Genomic DNA, 21,145 nt, shown 5'->3' with positions numbered 1-21,145 from the left:
TTTAATAAAATTAATTTTATGAACTTATACTTATATTTTCCTAAAATATTTATTAAATAATTATTTTTAAAAGATTTTTGCATGGATGCTACTTTTTAAATGTACATTTTAAAATCTCACATACCCCCTGGAGTGCCTTCACGTACCCTCAGGGGGACGCGTACCCCCATTTGAGAACCATTGTCCTAGGTGGTGATGCAGCTGATATGGTTTAAGTAGGTAGGAAGGATTTATTGTATATTGATGTGTGTGTTTGTGTGTGTTTCCTCTTCAGGTCCAGCAGCAGCTCACACCAGTGCCAGTTCAACATGTGTATGCCAATCAAGTGCAGTATGTGGAAGGAGGAGACACCAACTACACCACCAGCACCATGTTAGCATCCACAATTTCCTTACGCATGTCCAGGCAGAACTTCTGCCTTTTTACAGTTAGATTTCTCCACCAGTTTACTTTGTTTCTAACTAGGGCAGGGACTCAATTAAAAAAATAATCTAATTAATTAGAGGCTTTGTAATTAATTAATCGAAATTAATCGCATTTTAATCACATATAAATATTTGACCTGAGAACAGTGAGAAGTGATTTTTTTCACATGGATTTTTAGTATACCATTGAATAATGACTGAATACATAAGGTTAAGCAACAAAAATATTGTTTATTTTTGTTCAAGTCCAACAGACCAGTGACATTTTTGCCATTAAGTGTAGCAATAGCATATTTATAAATATAGTACATTTGATAAATCCAGGTAGCCTATAGGTAGGTAGACCTTCTGTAAACTAGAATACTTTGGTTTTTTAAGTAAAACACAATCCACGCTAGCTAGCACACTAGCCGCTAGCTGCTATATGTTTAGCATTCAGGTGATACTTGAGGCTGGATGTGCTGCTATGGTGATATGTGAATTCCTTGTTGCCTAGCAACACAACCATGCTCTTATCGATCAGTGTCTGTTTTTGTGTCTTTTTGGTCATTTTGTGTCTTTTTTTTGTCATTTTATGTCTTTTTTTGTCATTTTGTGTCTTTTTTTGTCATTTTATGTCTTTTTTTGGTCATTTTGTGTCTTTTTTTTGTCATTTTATGTCTTTTTTTGTCATTTTGTGTCTTTTTTTGTCATTTTATGTCTTTTTTTGGTCCTTTTGTGTCTTTTTTTGGTCATTTTGTGTCTTCTGCGTTGTTTTTTGGTCATTCGGTCTTCTCATTTTGTGTCTTTTCTGGTCTTTTTATGTCTTTAATGTCATTTTGTGTCTTTTTTTGGTCATTTTGTGTCTTTTTATGTCATTTTGTGTCTTTTTTTTGTCATTTTGTGTCTTTTTTTTGTCATTTTGTGTCTTTTTTTGGTCATTTTGTGTCTTTTTTTTGTCATTTTATGTCTTTTTTTTGTCATTTTATGTCTTTTTTTGGTCATTTTATGTCTTTTTTTGTCATTTTGTGTCTTTTTTGGTCATTTTATGTCTTTTTTTGGTCATTTTGTGTCTTTTTTTGGTCATTTTGTGTCTTCTGCGTTGTTTTTTGGTCATTCGGTCTTCTCATTTTGTGTCTTTTCTGGTCTTTTTATGTCTTTTATGTCATTTTGTGTCTTTTTTTGGTCATTTTGTGTCTTTTTTTGTCATTTTGTGTCTTTTTTTAGTCATTTTGTGTCTTTTTCCGTCATTTGTGTCTGGTTCTTTTTTAGTTATTTTGTGTCTTTTTTTGGTCATTTTGTGTCTTTTTTTTGTCATTTTATGTCTTTTTTTGTCATTTTGTGTCTTTTTTTGTCATTTTATGTCTTTTTTTGGTCCTTTTGTGTCTTTTTTTGGTCATTTTGTGTCTTCTGCGTTGTTTTTTGGTCATTCGGTCTTCTCATTTTGTGTCTTTTCTGGTCTTTTTATGTCTTTAATGTCATTTTGTGTCTTTTTTTGGTCATTTTGTGTCTTTTTATGTCATTTTGTGTCTTTTTTTTGTCATTTTGTGTCTTTTTTTGGTAATTTTGTGTCTTTTTTTGGTCATTTTGTGTCTTTTTTTGTCATTTTATGTCTTTTTTTTGTCATTTTATGTCTTTTTTTGGTCATTTTATGTCTTTTTTTGTCATTTTGTGTCTTTTTTGGTCATTTTATGTCTTTTTTTGGTCATTTTGTGTCTTTTTTTGGTCATTTTGTGTCTTCTGCGTTGTTTTTTGGTCATTCGGTCTTCTCATTTTGTGTCTTTTCTGGTCTTTTTATGTCTTTTATGTCATTTTGTGTCTTTTTTTGGTCATTTTGTGTCTTTTTTTGTCATTTTGTGTCTTTTTTTAGTCATTTTGTGTCTTTTTCCGTCATTTGTGTCTGGTTCTTTTTTAGTTATTTTGTGTCTTTTTTTGGTCATTTCCATCCGTTGGTTTTTAGTAACTAAATGTCCCATCATCCACGGGGCCAACCAAAGGTCTCATCAGCTTCTTCCTTCATGTTCACTGTGGTTTGTTGTTGTCTGAACTCATCAACGCTAGTTGGTGCTCCAGTATAATCGGTCCTCCTGAAACTCATCCAGTGAGAAACGTTCCGCCGTGCAAAAATAACTGCCATTAAAATGTGTCAATTTTTTTAACGTGTTAATTTTTGTGTAATTAATTAATCTTAATTAACACATTAAAGCCCCAGCCCTGTTTCTAACACCTCTTTTCATGTCTTTTCTAGCCGTTCCAGCACCTTTCCTTACACCGACACGCCCCTCTACACCCAGACCACAGCCACTCAGTATTATGAAGGCCAGCCAGCTTCAGGCTCCCAGGCCTCCACCCCGGGCACGCCGCTCACCGTCTCCGTGACGACTGGCACAACAGGGGGCGTGTCCATGTTTGTGGCCCAGCCCACCAGTGCAGCGGGGGGCGGAGCCACAGTGGTGACAACAGGGGGCACCACCAACGGGGCGGGGGAAGCTGCAGGCACTAACGGGGGCGCAGCAGGCAGCTATGTGATCCAGGGGGGCTACATGCTGGGCAGCAGCAGCGGAACGGCCGCCGGCAACAGCCAGAACTACTCTCACACCGCCCGCGCGTCCCCGGCCACCGTGAGTATTACGGAGGGCGAGGAGAGTAGCGTGCCGTCGGCAGACAAGAAGGTATGCAGAGGCGCCAAGCGCAGGAACTTCTTCTCCTTTTGTTCTCATTCACACAACCCCTTGGTGGCGCACACTGATGATGTCATAGTTTTGTCCAGCGGAAAGCACAATTTAAAATGTGGAGATTCATATTAGGACCAGAACATGATGATGCAATACTTTAGACAGGAAAGAATCTGGGAAAAGCCTTCAGAAAATGAGGTGGTAAAAGTGTTTTCTTGGTTGTTCTTATAGTATTTTTTGTGCTGAATCCATTTCTGCTGGATGTCAAGCTGTAAAAGTTACGGTTTAGTCATAATTATTGATTAATTAGCATAATGATTGATTAATCACCAAATATTAGAAATGTCTATAATTTTCCAATGTGTGAATATATAATAAATGGTTGTTTGGTATCATTGTAAAGGAGCATCCATGGCTTTTATTTAAGCCCAAAGTTGTATCTTTCTGACAAACACAGAGGTCACATGACCTCTTTAAACCAGAAATTACACACATTTTACCACAATTTTCTCCTAAACTCTCTAGTTGATGTGATCCTGTAGGATCAAGGGACATCAGGGACCAAAAACCAACAACTGCAACACTTCATAGACTCTGTCAGTTCAGGAAAAGTATAATATAGCCATAGCATTTCTTTGTGAGAGGTTATTGTGAGCCTTAAATTAGAAGTAGGCCAGTTCTATGTGTGTTTTTTGTGTGTTTCTATGCGTTTTTTGTCATTTTTTGTTTGTTTTTGTGCGTGTTTTTATGTGTGTTTTCTGTTTTTTTGTCATTTTTTGTGTTTTGTGTGTTTTATGTGTGTTTTTATGTGTGTGTTTTTTGGCATTTTTTGTTTGTTTTATGTGTGTTTTTTGTGTGTGTTTTTCGTCACCTCCATTCATTCTTTGGAGCAGTTTGTCACAAAGATCCAACTTTGGTCTTCAATGAAAGCCATGGATCCTCCTTTACAATGAGACCGTCACTTTTACAGCTCGACATCCAGCAGAAATGGATTCAGCACAAAAAATACTAGAAGAACAACCAAGAAAACACTTTTAACCCAAAAAGCCTCCATGGTTCCAGTAGTCTGAAGTTCCAGTCCTGTCTACTTTGAGTATTGATCCCAGTGAAACTTCTTGCAGCTTCCACTATTTTAGCTGTGTTTTCCTCCTGAGAGAAACAGAACGATGGCTTCATCATTTTCATATCATTACAGTGCATGTGAGGGGGCATTTTAATGTGCCTGAAATGCCTCAATATATTGTTCATCCCAGATACATCCTATAGAACCCATATGATGATAGTAACCAAGCTGGTTGGCAAACATCCCATCACTACTGCAGCTCATTGATTCATTGCATACCAAAGCTGTATGCCACGGCACGCAAACAAATGTATTCCTGTTTTCATTCCTAAATGATGTGAATGTGAATCGGTTTGTTTGTGTTTGTGTAATTCATTGATTAGAACAATGTGTGTGCATGCACTGTTTATTAAACGGAAAATGTGAGAACCGTATTTCCTCAATTTAAAGCCGGGCCCCTATTAATATATATATATATATACCGGCCTCATTTAGTAACCGGGTGTAAAAACAGTTTTTAGTAAATAAAAGCCGTCCTCTTTTATAAGCCGGGTGTCTTACTGGTGTTATGTCAAAGTCTGTCCCCCGTCGATATGTGTCCCCCTTACCTTAACCTGACCCCTGACCCCTGACCCCAACCACTCCTCCTTTCTCTGGCTTTTTTGGTCATTTTGTGTCTTTTTTTTTAAGGGATTTAGCTTTTTTTCTGTCATTTTGTGTCTTTTTTGTAATTTTGTGTCTTTTTTTTAAAAGGAATTTAGCTTTTTTTTGTCATTTTGTGTCTTTTTTTAAAGGAATTTAGCTTTTTTTCTGTCATTTTGTGACTTTTTTTGCACCCAACCTGACCCCTGACCCCAACCAGTCGTCCTTTCTCTGGCTTTTTTGGTCATTTTGTGTCTTATTTAAAGGGATTTAGCTTTTTTTTCTGTCATTTTGTGTCTTTTTTTTAAAAGGGATTTAGCTTTTTTTGGTCATTTTGTGTCTTTTTTAAAGGAATTTAGCTTTTTTTGGTCATTTTGTGTCTTTTTTTTTTTAAGGAATTTAGCTTTTTTTGGTCATTTTGTGTCTTTTTTAAAGGGATTTAGCTTTTTTTCTGTCATTTTGTGACTTTTTTTGTAATTTTGTGTCCTTTTTTTGTAATTTTGTGTCCTTTTTTTTTGTAATTTTGTGTCTTTTTTTTAAAGGAATTTACCTTTTTTGGTCGTTTTGTGTCCTAGTCATTCTCTGTAAAGTCGAGCCGTTTACACACGTTCTTCTGGGCTTTTTACTAATTTAGACATTTTAAATCCTGCTTCAAATGAACATTCAGCTGTTCAATGTTTGTTTACATCCCAGTACTTCCAATATGGCCGACATCCGGGTAACTGGCTACAACGCGCTGTGTAAAACACTCTAAAAAGTGATTTTCTTTTTTTAATAAAAGCCTCCTTCAAATAATAGCCTGCCCCAGTTATTAGCCAGGTCCCAAACTGATTATTTATTAATAGAAGCCCCGGCTACTATTTGAGGAAATACGGTGATGTGTTTGTGTAATTTGTGCACATGCTGTCTGTATGTTGAGGTGTGTGTTGTGTGTGTATGTGCCAAGGTTATAATAGTTTGGGATTTTTCATTAGTTTTAGTTTTAATTTCGTTGTGAATTTTTGTTTTCAAATTTAGTTAGTTTTTAGAGTGAGTTTGCTAGTTTTAGTTTAGTTTTTATTTTTTGAAAATGCTTAGTTTTAGTTGAGTTTTTATTAGTTTTAGTTTTTTTGTAATGGGTATGTGCCTTTATTTCCTTTGGTTTATCATCTCAGCCCCAATAAGGTTATTAACTCTTACAGTTCTGGGTGTTTTGAATTTTGGTTCTAGTGTAAACATCCCAGTCTCAGTAAACATATTCACCATGTGTTCATGTTCAAATAGAAACACTGAATTATGAATGAAAAAAGTTGACAAAGACGAAAACGAAGGACATTTTCACTATAATTTTAGTTAGTTTTAGTTAGTTTTGTAACCACACAATACAGTTTCAGTTAGTTATCGTTTTTTTAAAAACTCTTGTTTTTATTTTTATTTCAGTTAACGAAAATGTTTTTTCTATTTTAGTTTTCGTTATTTTGTTAGTTTTGGTTAACTATAATAACCTTGGTATGTGCTGGCTTTGCTAACTGCACCAGCTCTGTTCTGGTCCCTCTGCCTGTGTGTCAGGTACAGTGGTTGCTGGACAACTATGAGACAGCTGAAGGAGTGAGTCTGCCTCGGTCCACCCTCTACTGCCACTACCTGCTGCACTGCCAGGAGCAGAAGCTGGAGCCTGTGAACGCCGCCTCCTTCGGGAAGCTCATCAGATCCGTGTTCATGGGGCTCCGCACGCGGCGCCTGGGCACACGGTAAGACCACCAGGGCTTCCAGACCCCCAGAGACACATAGTCCACTGATTTAAAGCCCTTTAACACAGATTCCCTATAAGACGTGACAGGGTTTTATGCATTGACACTTTGCTACTGTGCTGATTTTTAAATGTTTTGTTGTGTATATAAGGGTTATTCTGTCTGTCTGTGAGGATTATAAGGACGTACTTTATTAAACTAAATATATTCCACCATATTTATTATATATATATATATATATATATATATATATATATATATATGTATATATATATATATATATATATTCCATTTTATATGAATGAACAATGTAGCCATAATGACGCACAATTCATTGTTTTGTGTTAAAATAATATTTTCTAATAAATATTTAATAAACTTTATAAAAATGAATATAAATTTGTTTAGAAACACAAAATTACAAAAAGACAAAAAAATGACAAAAAATACACAGAATTACCAAAAAAGACACAAAATTATTTTAAAAAGACACAAAATGACCAAAAAAGACACAAAAAAACAATTCATTGTTTTGTGTTAAAATAATATTTTCTATATTTTTAAACATATTTTTGATTCACAAATTAATTACTGTAATGCATCCAGATAAAAATGTCATGGTTTCCCCCGCACTTATATACAATAAATATTTAATAAACTTTATAAAAATGAATATACATTTGTTTAGAAACACAAAATTACAAAAAGACACAAAATGACAAAAACACTAAATTACTAAAAAAGACACAAAATGACAAAAAAAATACACAGAATTACCAAAAAATACACAAAATTATTTAAAAAAAGGCACAAAATGACCCAAAAAAGACACAAAATGACCAAAAAAGACACAGAAAAACAATTCATTGTTTTGTGTTAAAATAATATTTTCTATATTTTTGAACATATTTTTGATTCAAAGATTCATTACTGTAATGCGTCCAGATAAAAAATGTCATGGTTCCCCACACTTATATACAATAAATATTTAATAAACTTTATAAAAATAAATACACATTTGTTTAAAAATGTATAATTTAACAGAATATAATCAAATATAATGGTTTTCAACAAAATCTGAATGAAAATTTATGAGAAAAAGTGGTTAAATGTTACGGTAATGATAGAATGATTTGCATTAAAATATGTGTATATTTTAATAAAATACATTTAATGGTGCTACCAGCTACTCTTGAGCATATTTAAGTGCCTGCCAAAGAAAAAAAAACAAAAAAACATTTGTTGTTTTTTTAATTTAAAAATGTGTTACGGTGATGAATTTTGCTCACAGTGTCTCTAAAAATGTCAGAAAATACCTTAAAAATGTGTTAAATATATTATAAATCCATATTAAACAGTGACTTTAGATTGTATTTGTTATAAAGGGTCAAATAAAATATGTATTGAATGTTCTTAGATGTTTGCTATGAGCTGCACCATGTTGATGAGAATCAGCCCTTTGCTAATGTGCTGATGTTTAACCCATAACAACCCACGGTGACACCCATGTAACAAACACTTTAAATCTTCTTCAACAGGGGTCTCAAACTCTAATTATCTGGGGGCTGCTGGAGGCAGTATCAAAATGACCAAAATTACTAAAAAAAAAGACACAAAATGACAGAAAAAACTAAATTACTTAAAAAAGACACACAATTACTAAAAAAAGACACAAAATTACTGAAAAAAACACTAAATTACTTTAAAAAAGACACAAAAAAGACACAAAATCACAAAAAAGACACAAAATCGCCAAAAAAGACACAAAATGAGAAGACAGAATAACCAAAAAAAACCCACAAAAGACACAAAATAACTAAAAAAGACACAACAACAGACACAAAATGACAGAAAAAACTAAATTACTTAAAAAAGACACACAATTACTAAAAAAAGACACAAAATTGCTGAAAAAAAACACTAAATTACTTTAAAAAAGACACAAAAAAGACACAAAATCACAAAAAAGACACAAAATCGCCAAAAAAGACACAAAATGAGAAGACAGAATAACCAAAAAAACCCCACAAAAGACACAAAATGACAAAAAAAGACACAAAATGACCATCAAAAGACACAAAATAACTAAAAAAGACACAATAACAGACACAAAATGACAGAAAAAACTAAATTACTTAAAAAAGACACACAATTACTAAAAAAAGACACAAAATTACTGAAAAAAACACTAAATTACTTTAAAAAAGACACAAAATCACCAAAAAAGACACAAAATTACCAACAAAAGACACAAAATAACTAAAAAAGACACAACAACAGACGCAAAATGACACAAAAAGACAGGAAAATGATTCAAAAATGCACAAAATAGCCCAAGACTCCATAGAGTTAATGAGTTAAGGTGAAGCATAAAGCTGAATATGGGAGATTCTAGAAAATTGAAAATTGTTTGTTACATGGGTGTCACCCTGGGTTCTTATGGGTTAAATGTTTTTTTGTGTGTATATAAAATGATAAATATCATTATGACATCACAGAGAGAGCAACAACAACAACAACAACAACATATCTCCCACATCCTCTTTATTCTCACTGTATGGTTGTTATGCATGTAGGTCTCATTTAGGAAACAGAAGCCAGATTAGCTTGCAGCAGACAGTGAGGAGGTCTATAACTCTTTGAGTGTTGAATCAGAGTGTGTGTGTGGGTAGAGATGAAAGACACACAGCATGTGTGTGTGTGTGTGTGGGTGAGGGAGCCTGATAAAGGAGAGCAGAGTCAGATTGAGTCTTTACAAATGTTTGCTCCATCGTATGGGTGTCATTAACAATACAGTATGCTGGTTATTGTACTTTAACCCATTGAAGCCTGGAAAGCGGATACGTCGTTTTGTAGTATTTGTATAAGCTCTCAAATACTTTTTGAATTTCATTTCTATCTGCTACAGAGGCTGAAAAATCTATTATTTAGTAGAAGAGTTCACACTTTTTTTCCCAGAATTTTTCCAGAATTTCCAGAAAATTAGAGGCTTATTTTAAAATCGCCCAGCAGTTTTTCAGGCCTCAATGGGTTAACTAATTCATGTCTATGTTTACATGTGTTTGTATTGAGACAATGTGCAGAATGTTGCTCCAGGAGAGTTTTCAGATTTATAAAGCACATAGATTGTCTTCCTCAACTCTTCTTCTCCTCTGTAGATTTTATATGAAGCAACACTGCAAAAAAGGTGTTTAGAAACCAGATCAAACAGTAAATCTGAGGGAAATGATCTTGCTGCATGGACAGATAATAAGATTTATTAAATTAAGATTATTAAATCTAGAAATAAGCACGTTGAACACTTAGAATTGAACAATAAGAATTTAACTCTTAAAACAAGATAAATTATGAATTATTTTACATCTTTTGTGTCTTTGTGGTGTTTTTTTTTGTCTTTTTTGGTCATTTTACGTCTTTTTTTTATTTTTTTGGTCATTTTATGTCTTTTTTGTGTCTTTTTTGTGTCTTTTTGTGTCTTTTTTTGTGTCTTTTTGTGTCTTTTTTAGTCATTTTACGTCTTTTGTTTCTTTTTCTGGTCATTTTAAGTCTTTTTGTTTCTTTTTTTGGTCATTTTACGACTATTTTGTCTTCTTTTTTGTGTAAAATTTTGCATTAAATCTAGAAATAAGCATGTTGAACACTTAAAATAAGAAATTAACTCTTAAAACAATATAAATGATCTAACACTTCTAAATCTAAAAATTTTTTTTATCTTGGTAAGAACCAAATAATCATCAGGTCACTCTGCTCGGGCCAGTTCATCACTGCTGGCAGCTTTATTTTATCTGGTTTTAAGAGTTAATTTCTTATTTTAAGTGTTCAACATGCTTATTTCTATATTTAATAATCTTAATTTAATAAATCTTGTCAAGGTAAATTATCTGTCCATGCAGCAAGATCATTTCCCTCAGATTTACTGTTTGATCTGGTTTTTAAACACCTTTTTAACAGTGTAGATTTGCCAACAGAGATCCTAATGAACATGTTAACATCTTGTCCCTGTTCCTGTAGAGGGAACTCTAAGTACCACTACTACGGACTGAGGATCAAGGCTGGTTCTTCTCTCCTCCGTCTGATGGAAGACCAGCAACATCTGGCCATGAGGCAGCAGCCCTTCTCTCAGAAACAGAGGTACACACACACACACATACATGTCTTTAATAGTTGTGAGGACCACCACTTCCCCTAGCCCAACACACACATTCCAGGGTTTACCATCTCTGTTAGGACCTTCCCTGAAATTCATACAGATGATTAATTAAGGCCTTTAGAGGCTATCCTAGCATTTTCTTTGTGAGGACTGGAAAAAATGTCCTCACAACTACAAATGTCCTCACAATGTTGGTATTCTGCCATGGGTTGGTCCTCACAACTATATGAAGACAAACACACACATACACATACATACATGTCTTTAATAGTTGTGAGGACCACCACTTCCCCTAGCCCAACACACACATTTCAGGGTTTACCATCTCTGTTAGGACCTTCTAGGAATTCATACAGATGATTAATTAAGATGATTATTAATGATAAATCCATACAGATGATTAATTAAGGCCTTTAGAGGCTATCCTAGCATTTTCTTTGTGAGGACTGGAAAAAATGTCCTCACAACTACAAATGTCCTCACAATGTTGGTATTCTGCCATGGGTTGGTCCTCACAACTATATGAAGACAAACACACACACACACACACACACACACACACACACACACATCTGTTGTCAATCAGTACACCACTCTACCATCTCTTTTAAATATCTATTTTCACTTTTTCCATCTGACTCTTATATTTCTCTCTGTCTCTGACATATTTAACCCCTCACTCAGTCTGATGGAAAACATGGCATAAAATTATATAGTAATAGTATAGTATAGTAGTCATATTATTTTTTAAGCTTTCACTGCGTTAAATCTTGCAACCAACTACTTTCTCTAGATTTTTTGTTTGTTTTTATAATGCCACTTTTGTTGTTTTTATTTTTTTTTATTTTGGAAAAATCAACCAAACACAAAGTTTTTGTAATTTTCTGTAGACTAAATAGTAGGGAGATTTTTTTTTTTTTGTCATAATCTGGGATATGTCAGCAAGATTAGCGGCAAATTGATTTTGATGCATTTCAATTTTTTTTTGTAGAGGACCAAAAATAACTCTAACTGCTATAAAAATACTATAAAAGGAATGACCTGGCCGGATCCAATTTACTATTTATGAACTTCCTTTTTTTCTATCTAGTTGTTAGTAGGACTTTAACCTTTTAACTCCTTTTTGTAAACACAAAACAAATTAAAAAAAAAATTACAAACCACATTGTCTTACAATGGTAAAAATATGAGTATAGCAGCATTTGTCATTTTGTTAAAAATGGAATTAGTTGTGATAGTCATGATTTCCATATATTTATTCTATATAATTACCATATTTACTTGGAAATCATCTCAGAAAGAGACAAAAACTGCATACTTTATTCATTATTTTAGCATATTTATGACGGAATAACATTAAATGTTTCATATTTACAGCAATGAATGATCAGAATTACCATGACCATTTAGTTAGTTTTTCATGATCCATCGTCTTGTGTGTCTCTGACTGATTGATCTCTTCTATCAGGTTGAAGCCGGTTCATAAAGTAGAAGGGATGACCAACGGGACGGCAGCAGGAGGCGGCCAGCAGCAGCAGCAGCAGCAGGGATCAGGACAGGTGGACATCAGCACACAGGTCCAACAGTACCAGCAGTTCTTAGGTCAGTTCACTCAGGAAATACCTTTATTTTAGTTTATTTAACCTTTATTTAACCAGGAAGTCCCACTGAGATTCACAATCTCTTTTTCCAGAGAGACCTTTTGCCAAATTAGCAGCCAAAACTCAGCACAAGTGTCAAAAAATTAACATGTACAATAAAACAAGTGCAATATAACACAATAGTAAAACATAACTAGAACATTTCCTCTGGGGAAACAGTGAAAGGGCCACGGGGGCTACTGCCGGTGTGTGTACACTATGATGAGATTTATAACAATTAATACTAGTAATGTTATGATACTATATAATATACAAGGAGCACACCTACAACAAGCATTCCTTTACAAGTATTTATTTATACAGCAACCTATGACCTTTAACCTCAAAATGTGTGTGTGTGTGTGTGTGTGTGTGTGTGTAACATGTGTATCTGGAGGAGTGTGCGCGCTTACACGCACATTTGTGTGTGTGTGTTTGTGTAACGAAAATCGCATAAATTTACCTGTGTGTGTGTGTGTGTGTGTCTGTGTGTGTGTGTGTGTGTAACATGTGTATCTGGAGGAGTGTGCGCGCTTACACGCACATTTGTGTGTGTGTGTTTGTGTAACGAAAATCGCATAAATTTACCTGTGTGTGTGTGTGTGTGTGTGTAACATGTGTATCTGGAGGAGTGTGCGCACTTACACGCACATTTGTGTGTGTGTGTGTGTGTTTGTGTAACGAAAATCGCATAAATTTACCTGTGTGTGTGTGTGTGTGTGTCTGTGTGTGTGTGTGTGTGTAACATGTGTATCTGGAGGAGTGTGCGCGCTTACACGCACATTTGTGTGTGTGTGTTTGTGTAGCGAAAATCGCATAAATTTACCTGTGTGTGTGTGTGTGTGTGTGTGTGTGTAACATGTGTATCTGGAGGAGAGTGCGCGCTTACACGCACATTTGTGTGTGTGTGTTTGTGTAGCGAAAATCGCATAAATTTACCTGTGTGTGTGTGTGTGTGTCTGTGTGTGTGTGTGTGTGTGTAACATGTGAATCTGGAGGAGTGTGCGCGCTTACATGCATATTTGTGTGTGTGTGTTTGTGTCACGAAAACCGCATAAATTTACCTGTGTGTGTGTGTGTGTGTGTGTGTGTGTAACGTGTATCTGGAGGAGTGTGCGCGCTTACACGCACATTTGTGTGTGTGTGTTTGTGTAACGAAAATCGCATACATTTACCTGTGTGTGTGTGTATGTGCATGTGTGTTTGAAGCATGTGTATCTGGAGGAGTGTGCGCGCTTATGCGCGTGTGTGTGTGTGTGTGTGTGTGTGTGTGTGTGTATCTGTAACTGTAATCACATCAAAGATCAAAGGCAATCAGATCAATCAACAGAATTAACTGCCACCTGAATGTTCCGGAACAATGACAGCAGCCAGAAGGGGACAGAGTGGAATTTCTGGCCTCAAACAGAAAGCATTTTTGCATTTTATATATATATATATATATATATATATATAGCATTGACAGTGACTTGTGTGTGAGCTGTGAGTGTGTGTGTGTTCCAGATGCGTCCCGAGCTCTCCCAGAGTTCCCAGACATCGACCTGCAGGGGAAGTCTCTTCCAGAGGGCATCGAGCTGGAGCACATCAAGAGCTTCCAGCTGCTCTACAGAGAGCACTGTGAGGTAACTCCACCAGCAGACCACACATTCAATATTCATCAGCTTCCTTTTATAGCTAGTTGTTAGTAGGACTATAGAGAAAGTGCCCACTTCACTGTATAGTGGAGGGTAATACTAACAGCATCAATACGTTCAACATAAGCTCCATTAATAAATAATGTCCTCGTTTTCATTACTTTGTGTCTGTCCACTTCATCTTGTTATAATCTGAAAGTGCTCAGTTATTTATGATCCATCAGTGATGTCTAACATTTAGGGCTGCAACTAACCATTATTTTCATTATGGATTAATCTGTCGATTATTTAAACGATTAATCTATTAGTTGTTTGGTCAATAAAATGTTTGAAAATATCAATCAGTGTTTCCCAAACCACAAGATGACGTCCTCAAATCTCTCGTTTTGTCCACAAACCAAAGAGTCATTTTTAGTCATTTTATTATTATTTTAAATTTAAATTATTTTGTGTATTTTTTGGTCATTTTCTGTCTTTTGTTGTGTATTTTTTAGTCATTTTCTGTCTTTTTTGGTCATTTTGTGTCTTTTTTGTGTGTTTTTTAGTTATTTTGTGTATTTTTTGTGTCTTTAGTTGTGTATTTTTTGTGTCTTTTGTTGTGTATTTTTTAGTCGTTTTGTGTATTTTTTGGTCATTTTGTGTCTTTTTTGTGTCTTTTTTAGTCGTTTTGTGTATTTTTTGGTCATTTTGTGTCTTTTTTGTGTCTTTTTTAGTTATTTTGTGTATTTTTTGTGTCTTTTGTTGTGTATTTTTTAGTCATGTTGTGTATTTTTTGGTCATTTTGTGTCTTTTGTTGTGTATGTTTTTGTCATTTTGTGTCTTTTTTGGTCATTTTGTGTCATTTGTGTCTTTTTTAGTTATTTTGTGTATTTTGTTGTGTCTTTTTTGGTCATTTTGTGTCATTTGTGTCTTTTTTAGTTATTTTGTGTATTTTGTTGTGTCTTTTTTAGTTATTTTGTGTCATTTGTGTCTTTTGTTGTGTATTTTTTTGTAATTTTGTGTCTTTTTTGTGTCTTTTGTTGTGTATTCAGAGTATTCAAAGAGATATTCAGTTTATTGTCATAAAGGAACAAAGAAACAAGAAATATTCACATTGAAGAAGCTGAAATCAGAGAATTTGGACTTATTGTCTTTAAAAAACCCCTGCTAAAAACCAATTATTCCATTATCAAAAGAGTTGAGGATTAATCTAATAATGTATTATTGTTGGATGAGTTGTTTTAGCTCCTCTAACATGCTGTGTGTGTGTGTTGCTTCAGGCCATCCTGGACGTGATGGTCAACCTGCAGTTCACTCTGGTGGAGACTCTGTGGAAAACCTTCTGGAGGTTCAGCCAGAGTCAGGCTGGAGACGCCACGTCAGCTGTGTGAGTCCCCAACACTTTAACACTCCCTCTGATACACAAACACTCAATTAAACTGGCCTGTGTGTGTGTGTGTGTGTGTGTGTTTCAGCCATGACGAGTCAGAGAAGCGCCTCCCCAAGTCCTGCCTGGTGCTGCTGTGTAAGTACGACCCGGTGCTGCGCTGGAGCCGGGACTGTGACAACAGCCTGTACCAGGGCCTGGTGGAGATCCTGATCCCTGACGTCCTCAGGCCCATCCCCAGTAAGACTCTTTAGACCTCTATAGTCTATAGTCACATACAGTGACTCTCTATACAGGCTTATAGTCACACACAGTCTGGGCACACGTATACACTGCAAAAAGACAGCTCCTAAAAACAAATACAAACTCTTCCTGTCTTTTTTGTGTCTTTTTTGGTCATTTTACGACTTTTGTGTCTTTTTTGGTCATTTTTTGGTCTCTTGTGTCTTTTTTTTGTCTTTTTTGTGTCTTTTTTTGGTCTTTCTTGTGTCTTGTTTGGTCATTTTACATCTTTTGTTTCTTTTTTGGTCCTATTTTTGGTCTTTGTTGTGTCTTTTTTTGGTCTTTTTGTCTTTTTTGTGTCTTTTTTGTATCTTTTTTGTCTTTTATCGTGTCTTTGTTTTGCAATTTTACGTCTTTTGTTTCTTTTTTGGTCATTTTTTGGTCTTTTTGTGTCTTTTTTGTGTAAAATTTTGTATTAAATCTAGAAATAAGCATGTTCAATGCTTAAAATAAGAAATTTACTCTTAAAACAAGATAAATTAAAGCTGCAAGCAGCGATGAACAGCCTGTACCAGGGCCTGGTGGAGATCCTGATCCCTGACGTCCTCAGGCCCATCCCCAGTAAGACTCTAGACAGGCTTATAGTCACGTACAGTAGGGAGCACACGTATACACTGCAAAAAGTCAGCTCTTAAAAACAAATACAAACTCTTTGTGTCTTTTTTTGGTGTTTTTATGTCTTTTGTGTCTTCTTTGGTCATTTTTTGTCTTTCTTTGGTCTTTTTGTGTCTTTTTTGGTCTTTTTCTGTGGAATTTTTAAAAAAGAGCATTATGCAACTTTATAGTCAAATACAATCTGGTGCACACGTTATACACTGTGTCTTTTTTTGGTGTTTTTACGTCTTTTGTGTCTTTTTTTTGTCTTTTTTTTTTGTCTTTTTTGGTCTTTTTGTGTCTTTTTTTGGCCTTTTTGTGGAATTTTTAAAAAAGAACATTATGCAACTTTATAGTCAAATACAGTCTGGTGCACACGTTATACACTGCAAAAAGTCAGCTCTTAAAAACAAATAAAAACCTTTTGTGTCTTTTTGGTGGGTTTTTTGTCTTTTTTGGTCATTTTAAGTCTTTTGTAAATTTTTTGGTCATTTTATGTCTTTTTTGTGTCTTTTTTTGGTCTTTTTTGGACTTTTTTGTGTCTTTTTTGGTCATTTTACATCTTTTGTTTCTTTTTTGGTCATTTTTTGTCTTTTTGTGTCTTTTTTGTGTCTTTTTGGTCATTTTTTGTCTTTGTTGTGTCTTTTTTTTGGTCTTTTTTGTCTTTTTTGGTCATTTAGTGTCTTTTGTTTCTTTTTTGGTCATTTTTTGTCTTTTTGTGTCTTTGTTGTGTCTTTTTTGGTCATTTTTTGTCTTTATGTGTCTTTGTTGTGTCTTTTTTTTGGTCTTTTTTGGTCATTTAGCGTCTTTTGTTTCTTTTTTGGTCATTTTTTGTCTTTTTATGGTCTTTTTGTGTCTTTCTTTGGTCTGTTTTTGTCTTTTTATTTTCATTCATTATATTTCTAGAAACCAGCAGAGTCAGACTAAAAACTAGTGAACTTTTCTTGATACAGCTTCAAAGATTTTTATCTGTATGTAGAATATTTTTCTTCAAATTCTTGAAATACGGCAAAAGCCGTGAAATCTTTATATCAAACAAGTGAAACAGTCTAAAATAAAAACTACTGACTAAGAAGAAAAATACAAAAAAAAAAGCAGATATCCCCTTGATCGAAGATATTTCATCCTACTTAGATTTCAGTTTTTGCAGTGTATGCACGCAACAAAATATAATTTAACAATATTTAACTTCACAAGTGACCACAAAAATGTAATTGGATCTGACTTTTATAGATTTAGAATGTGTCCTTTTGTTTGACTGTGTTATCAGGAGAGACAAGAATAATTACAGCAACCATAAAAGCATAAACTAGTAGTATATTCCCATACACAAGGCAGAAAAACACATTATCTTTTGCCTTCAGTGCTAAACTGAACAATTCAGAGTGAGTCTATGAGAAGAACAACGGTCACAATCAGTTTTGTTGGTATTCTCTTTTTCTCAGCTGCAGCATTTGGTGGACTGGTTGTATAGTAGCAGAAAAACAAAGGTTTTCCTTATTGCACGCCCACTGCTCCACTCAGGAAACTGACTCACTCTTCTTCAGACTCATTTCTTCTCTTTGGGTTTCAATTTTAGTCAGACTGGATTTAATTACTGTGAACACTGCTAGGAAGCTGGGATTTTCCATCCTGTTGCACTGCTGCCACACAAATATTTTCCACACTCCAGGCCTTTTTTCATCCAAGTTAAGTGGAATCTGGTCGTGTAAATGTGGGACGAAGGCCACAAAATCTGTTTCTCCTGCAGACATGCACATTTAGCAGCTGTTTGTTAGTATTTTCTCCTGCACGGCAAAAAGGGTTTGTGTCTAAAAACCAGATCAAACAGTAAATCTGAGGGAAATGATCTTGCTGCATGGACAGATAATTTACCTTGACAAGATTTATTAAATTAAGATTATTAAATCTAGAAATAAGTACGTCTTTTGTGTATTTTTTTGGTGTTTTTTGGTGTGTTTTTTTTGTCTTTTTATGTCTTTTTTTGTCTTTTTTGTGTCTTTTTTTGGTCATTTTACATCTTTTGTTTCTTTTTTGGTCATTTTTTGGTCTTTTTGTGTCTTTTTTGTGTCTTTTGTGTCTTTTTTTGTCTTTTTTGTGTCTTTTGTCTTTTTGTGTCTTTTGTCTTTTTGTGTCTTTTTTGGTCATTTTACACCTTTTGTTTTTTTTGGGGGGGTAATTTTTGGCTCTTTTTGTGTCTTTTTTGTGTAAAATTGTGTATTAAATGTAGAAATAAGCATGTTGAACACTTAAAATAATAAATTAACTCTTAAAACCAGATAAATGAAAGCGTGACCTGATGATTATTTGGTTCTTACCAAGATAAAAAAAACTTTAGATTTATAAGTGTTATATCATTTATCTGGTTTTAAGACCTTGTCAAGGTAAATTATCTGTCCATGCAGCAAGATCATTTCCCTCAAATTTACTGTTTGATCTGGTTTTAGACTAAACACCTTTTTTGCAGTGTGGTAGATTATCGTGAATGAAAACAGAGTGAAGTGACCAGTCTAAAGTCTCTCCTTGTCTTCCTGCTCTCAGGTGCCTTAACTCAAGCCATCCGCAACTTTGCCAAGAGCCTGGAGAGCTGGCTGACCAACGCCATGATGAACATCCCCGAGGAGATGGTCCGCATCAAGGTACAGCAACAGCAAACATATTATATCAAATATTACAAACATAGGACAGAATGACACACACACACACACACACACACACTCTTGTACTTCTATCTTTGTGAGGACCCTCATTGTAACAGTGAATTCTCTACCAAGGTTATAATAGTTTTGGATTTTTCATCAGTTTTAGTTTTAATTTTTTTGTGAAATTTTGTTTTCAAATTCAGTTAGTTTTAATGAGTTTTTAGAGTGAGTTTACTAGTTTTAGTTTAGTATTTATTTTTTTAAATGCTTTAGTTTTAGTTTGTTTTTTATTAGTTTTAGTGTTTTGTAATGGGGTATTTGTTGGGTGGGAGATTAAAAGAGGTCACAGTAAATTTTGCCTTTATTTCCTTTGTCTGATCCATCTTCATTATGTATGAAAAAAGTTGACAAAGATGAAAACGAAGGACGTTTTCACTATAATTTTAGTTAGTTTTGTAACCACACAATACAGTTTCAGTTAATTATCATTATCATGTAACCTTTAACCCTAAAAACAAAGTCTGAAATCTCAAAAAAGCCTTTAAAGAAGTGAGTCCTCACTATGTAGGAAGTACAAGAACACACACACACACACACACACAGAAAAGCAATATTATAATATAAATACTGTTTAAATATTAAGCAAGGTACAAAACTGCATTACAAGGTGATATTAAGTATTGCAGTTGTTGGTTTTGGGTCCCTGATGTCCCTTGATCCTACAGGATCACATCAACTAGAGAGTTTAGGAGGAATTGGGGGAAAATGTGTGTAATTTCTGGTTTAAAGAGGTCATGTGACCTCTGTGTTTGTCGGCTTCAATGAAAGCCATGGACGCTCCTTTACAATGATACCAAACAACCATTTATTATATATTCACGCATTGGAAAATTATAGACATTTCTAATATTGGGCGATTAATCAATTATTATGTTAATTAATCAATAATTATGACTAAACCGTAACTTTTGCAGCTTGACATCTAGCAGAAATGGATTCAGCACAAAAAAATACTAAAAGAACAACCAAGAAAACACTTTTAGCCCAAAATGTCTCATTTTCTGAGGGTTTCCCAGATTCTGTCCTGTCTATGATGCATCTAGTTATTGTAGCAAAGAAATAAGAGGATATTTATTGTTGAGCCACTGCTTCATGCATAAAGGGCTGCCAAGTCTTTTGAAAAATCTCAGTGGATCCTCTTAAAGTGTTTTTCTAGTTTTAGGTGTTGCATAACATCTTTGATCATAAAAAGCCTTGGAGCAAGTGTTGAGGCTGACAGGAGCAGACTTTATGGAATCACACTTTGTTGAGGTTGATTGCAGATTAGAATTTGTTAGGTGTCATACTCTGAACTCGAGCTGCAAAATAAAAGCCATTTTCTGTCTGAGAGCTTTCTGATTTGTGTTTGTGTGAACACGGCTACAGCTGGGTCGACATAAAAGACAGTCCTATTATTTGACAACAGTCTGGTGCAACTTTTGTGAAAATATTAGCAGCAACATTTCTGCAGATGGAAAGTCATGTAGAGTAGAAAATAGCTTTAGATTTATGTGTATTTACACCACAGGCCAAATGTTTGGAAGCAACTTAAATGTTGTGTTCTCAATGTCTTTCTTATTAAAACCAGTGTGTATTGTGTGTATTTCTGGATGTGTTTACTACATGATCAGACTTTACCTTTATTGAATTGAACCATTTTCCTCCATTGACCTTTAGGTAAACATTGATGTTATCAGACCATTGGTGAATAAATGTTACCAACAGAAAAGAAGGGCTTAGTTTTAGGGTGGAGGAGACTAGGAAGAGTCACAACTTCAGGTCAACAGGAAGGAGAGGAGACAAGGAGACAGGAGAGGAGGCAAGGAGACAGGAGAGGAGACAAGGAGACAGGAGAGGAGACAAGGAGACAGGAGAGGTGACAAGGAGACAGGAGAGGAGACAATGGGACAGGAGAGGTGACAAGGAGACAGGAGAGGAGACGAGAGAGGAGACAAGGAGACAGGAGAGGTGACAGGAGAGGAGACAAGGAGACAGGAGAGGAGACAGGAGAGGAGACAAGGAGAAAGGAGAGGAGACAAGGAGACAGGAGAGGAGACAAGAGACGAGAGAGGAGATGAGGAGACAGGAGAGGAGATGAGGAGACAGGAGAGGAGACAAGGAGACGAGAGGAGACAAGGAGACACTGGAGGAGAAAGGAGAGGAGACAAGGAGACAGGAGAGGAGATGAGGAGAGGAGACAAGAGACGAGAGAGGAGACAAGGAGACAGGAGAGGAGATGAGGAGACAAGGAGACGAGAGAGGAGACAAGGAGACAGTGGAGGAG

General features: G+C 35.0%; 1 protein-coding gene across 2 annotated transcripts in view; it reads left to right on the top strand.

The window, feature by feature from the left end:
* The window catches only part of rfx1a (regulatory factor X, 1a (influences HLA class II expression)), a 40,644-nt gene that overhangs the window by 11,810 nt on the left and 7,689 nt on the right, over nt 1–21,145 (top strand). Inside the window, exons 6-14 of one of the 2 annotated variants that reach the window (XM_059348681.1) lie at nt 275–372; nt 2,653–3,076; nt 6,333–6,514; nt 10,526–10,645; nt 12,133–12,266; nt 13,808–13,926; nt 15,198–15,304; nt 15,393–15,544; nt 18,722–18,819. In XM_059348681.1, the coding sequence (XP_059204664.1) occupies nt 275–372; nt 2,653–3,076; nt 6,333–6,514; nt 10,526–10,645; nt 12,133–12,266; nt 13,808–13,926; nt 15,198–15,304; nt 15,393–15,544; nt 18,722–18,819 (1,434 nt within the window). The remainder of the gene's footprint in view (nt 1–274; nt 373–2,652; nt 3,077–6,332; nt 6,515–10,525; nt 10,646–12,132; nt 12,267–13,807; nt 13,927–15,197; nt 15,305–15,392; nt 15,545–18,721; nt 18,820–21,145) is intronic. The other variant, XM_059348682.1, reaches the window with a different exon arrangement.

The sequence above is a fragment of the Centropristis striata genome, chromosome 13 (genome assembly GCF_030273125.1).
Source record: "Centropristis striata isolate RG_2023a ecotype Rhode Island chromosome 13, C.striata_1.0, whole genome shotgun sequence".
Classification (NCBI taxonomy): domain Eukaryota; kingdom Metazoa; phylum Chordata; class Actinopteri; order Perciformes; family Serranidae; genus Centropristis; species Centropristis striata.
The sequence above is the reverse complement of the archived record's forward strand: the minus strand, read 5'-3'. Positions and strand labels throughout refer to the sequence as shown.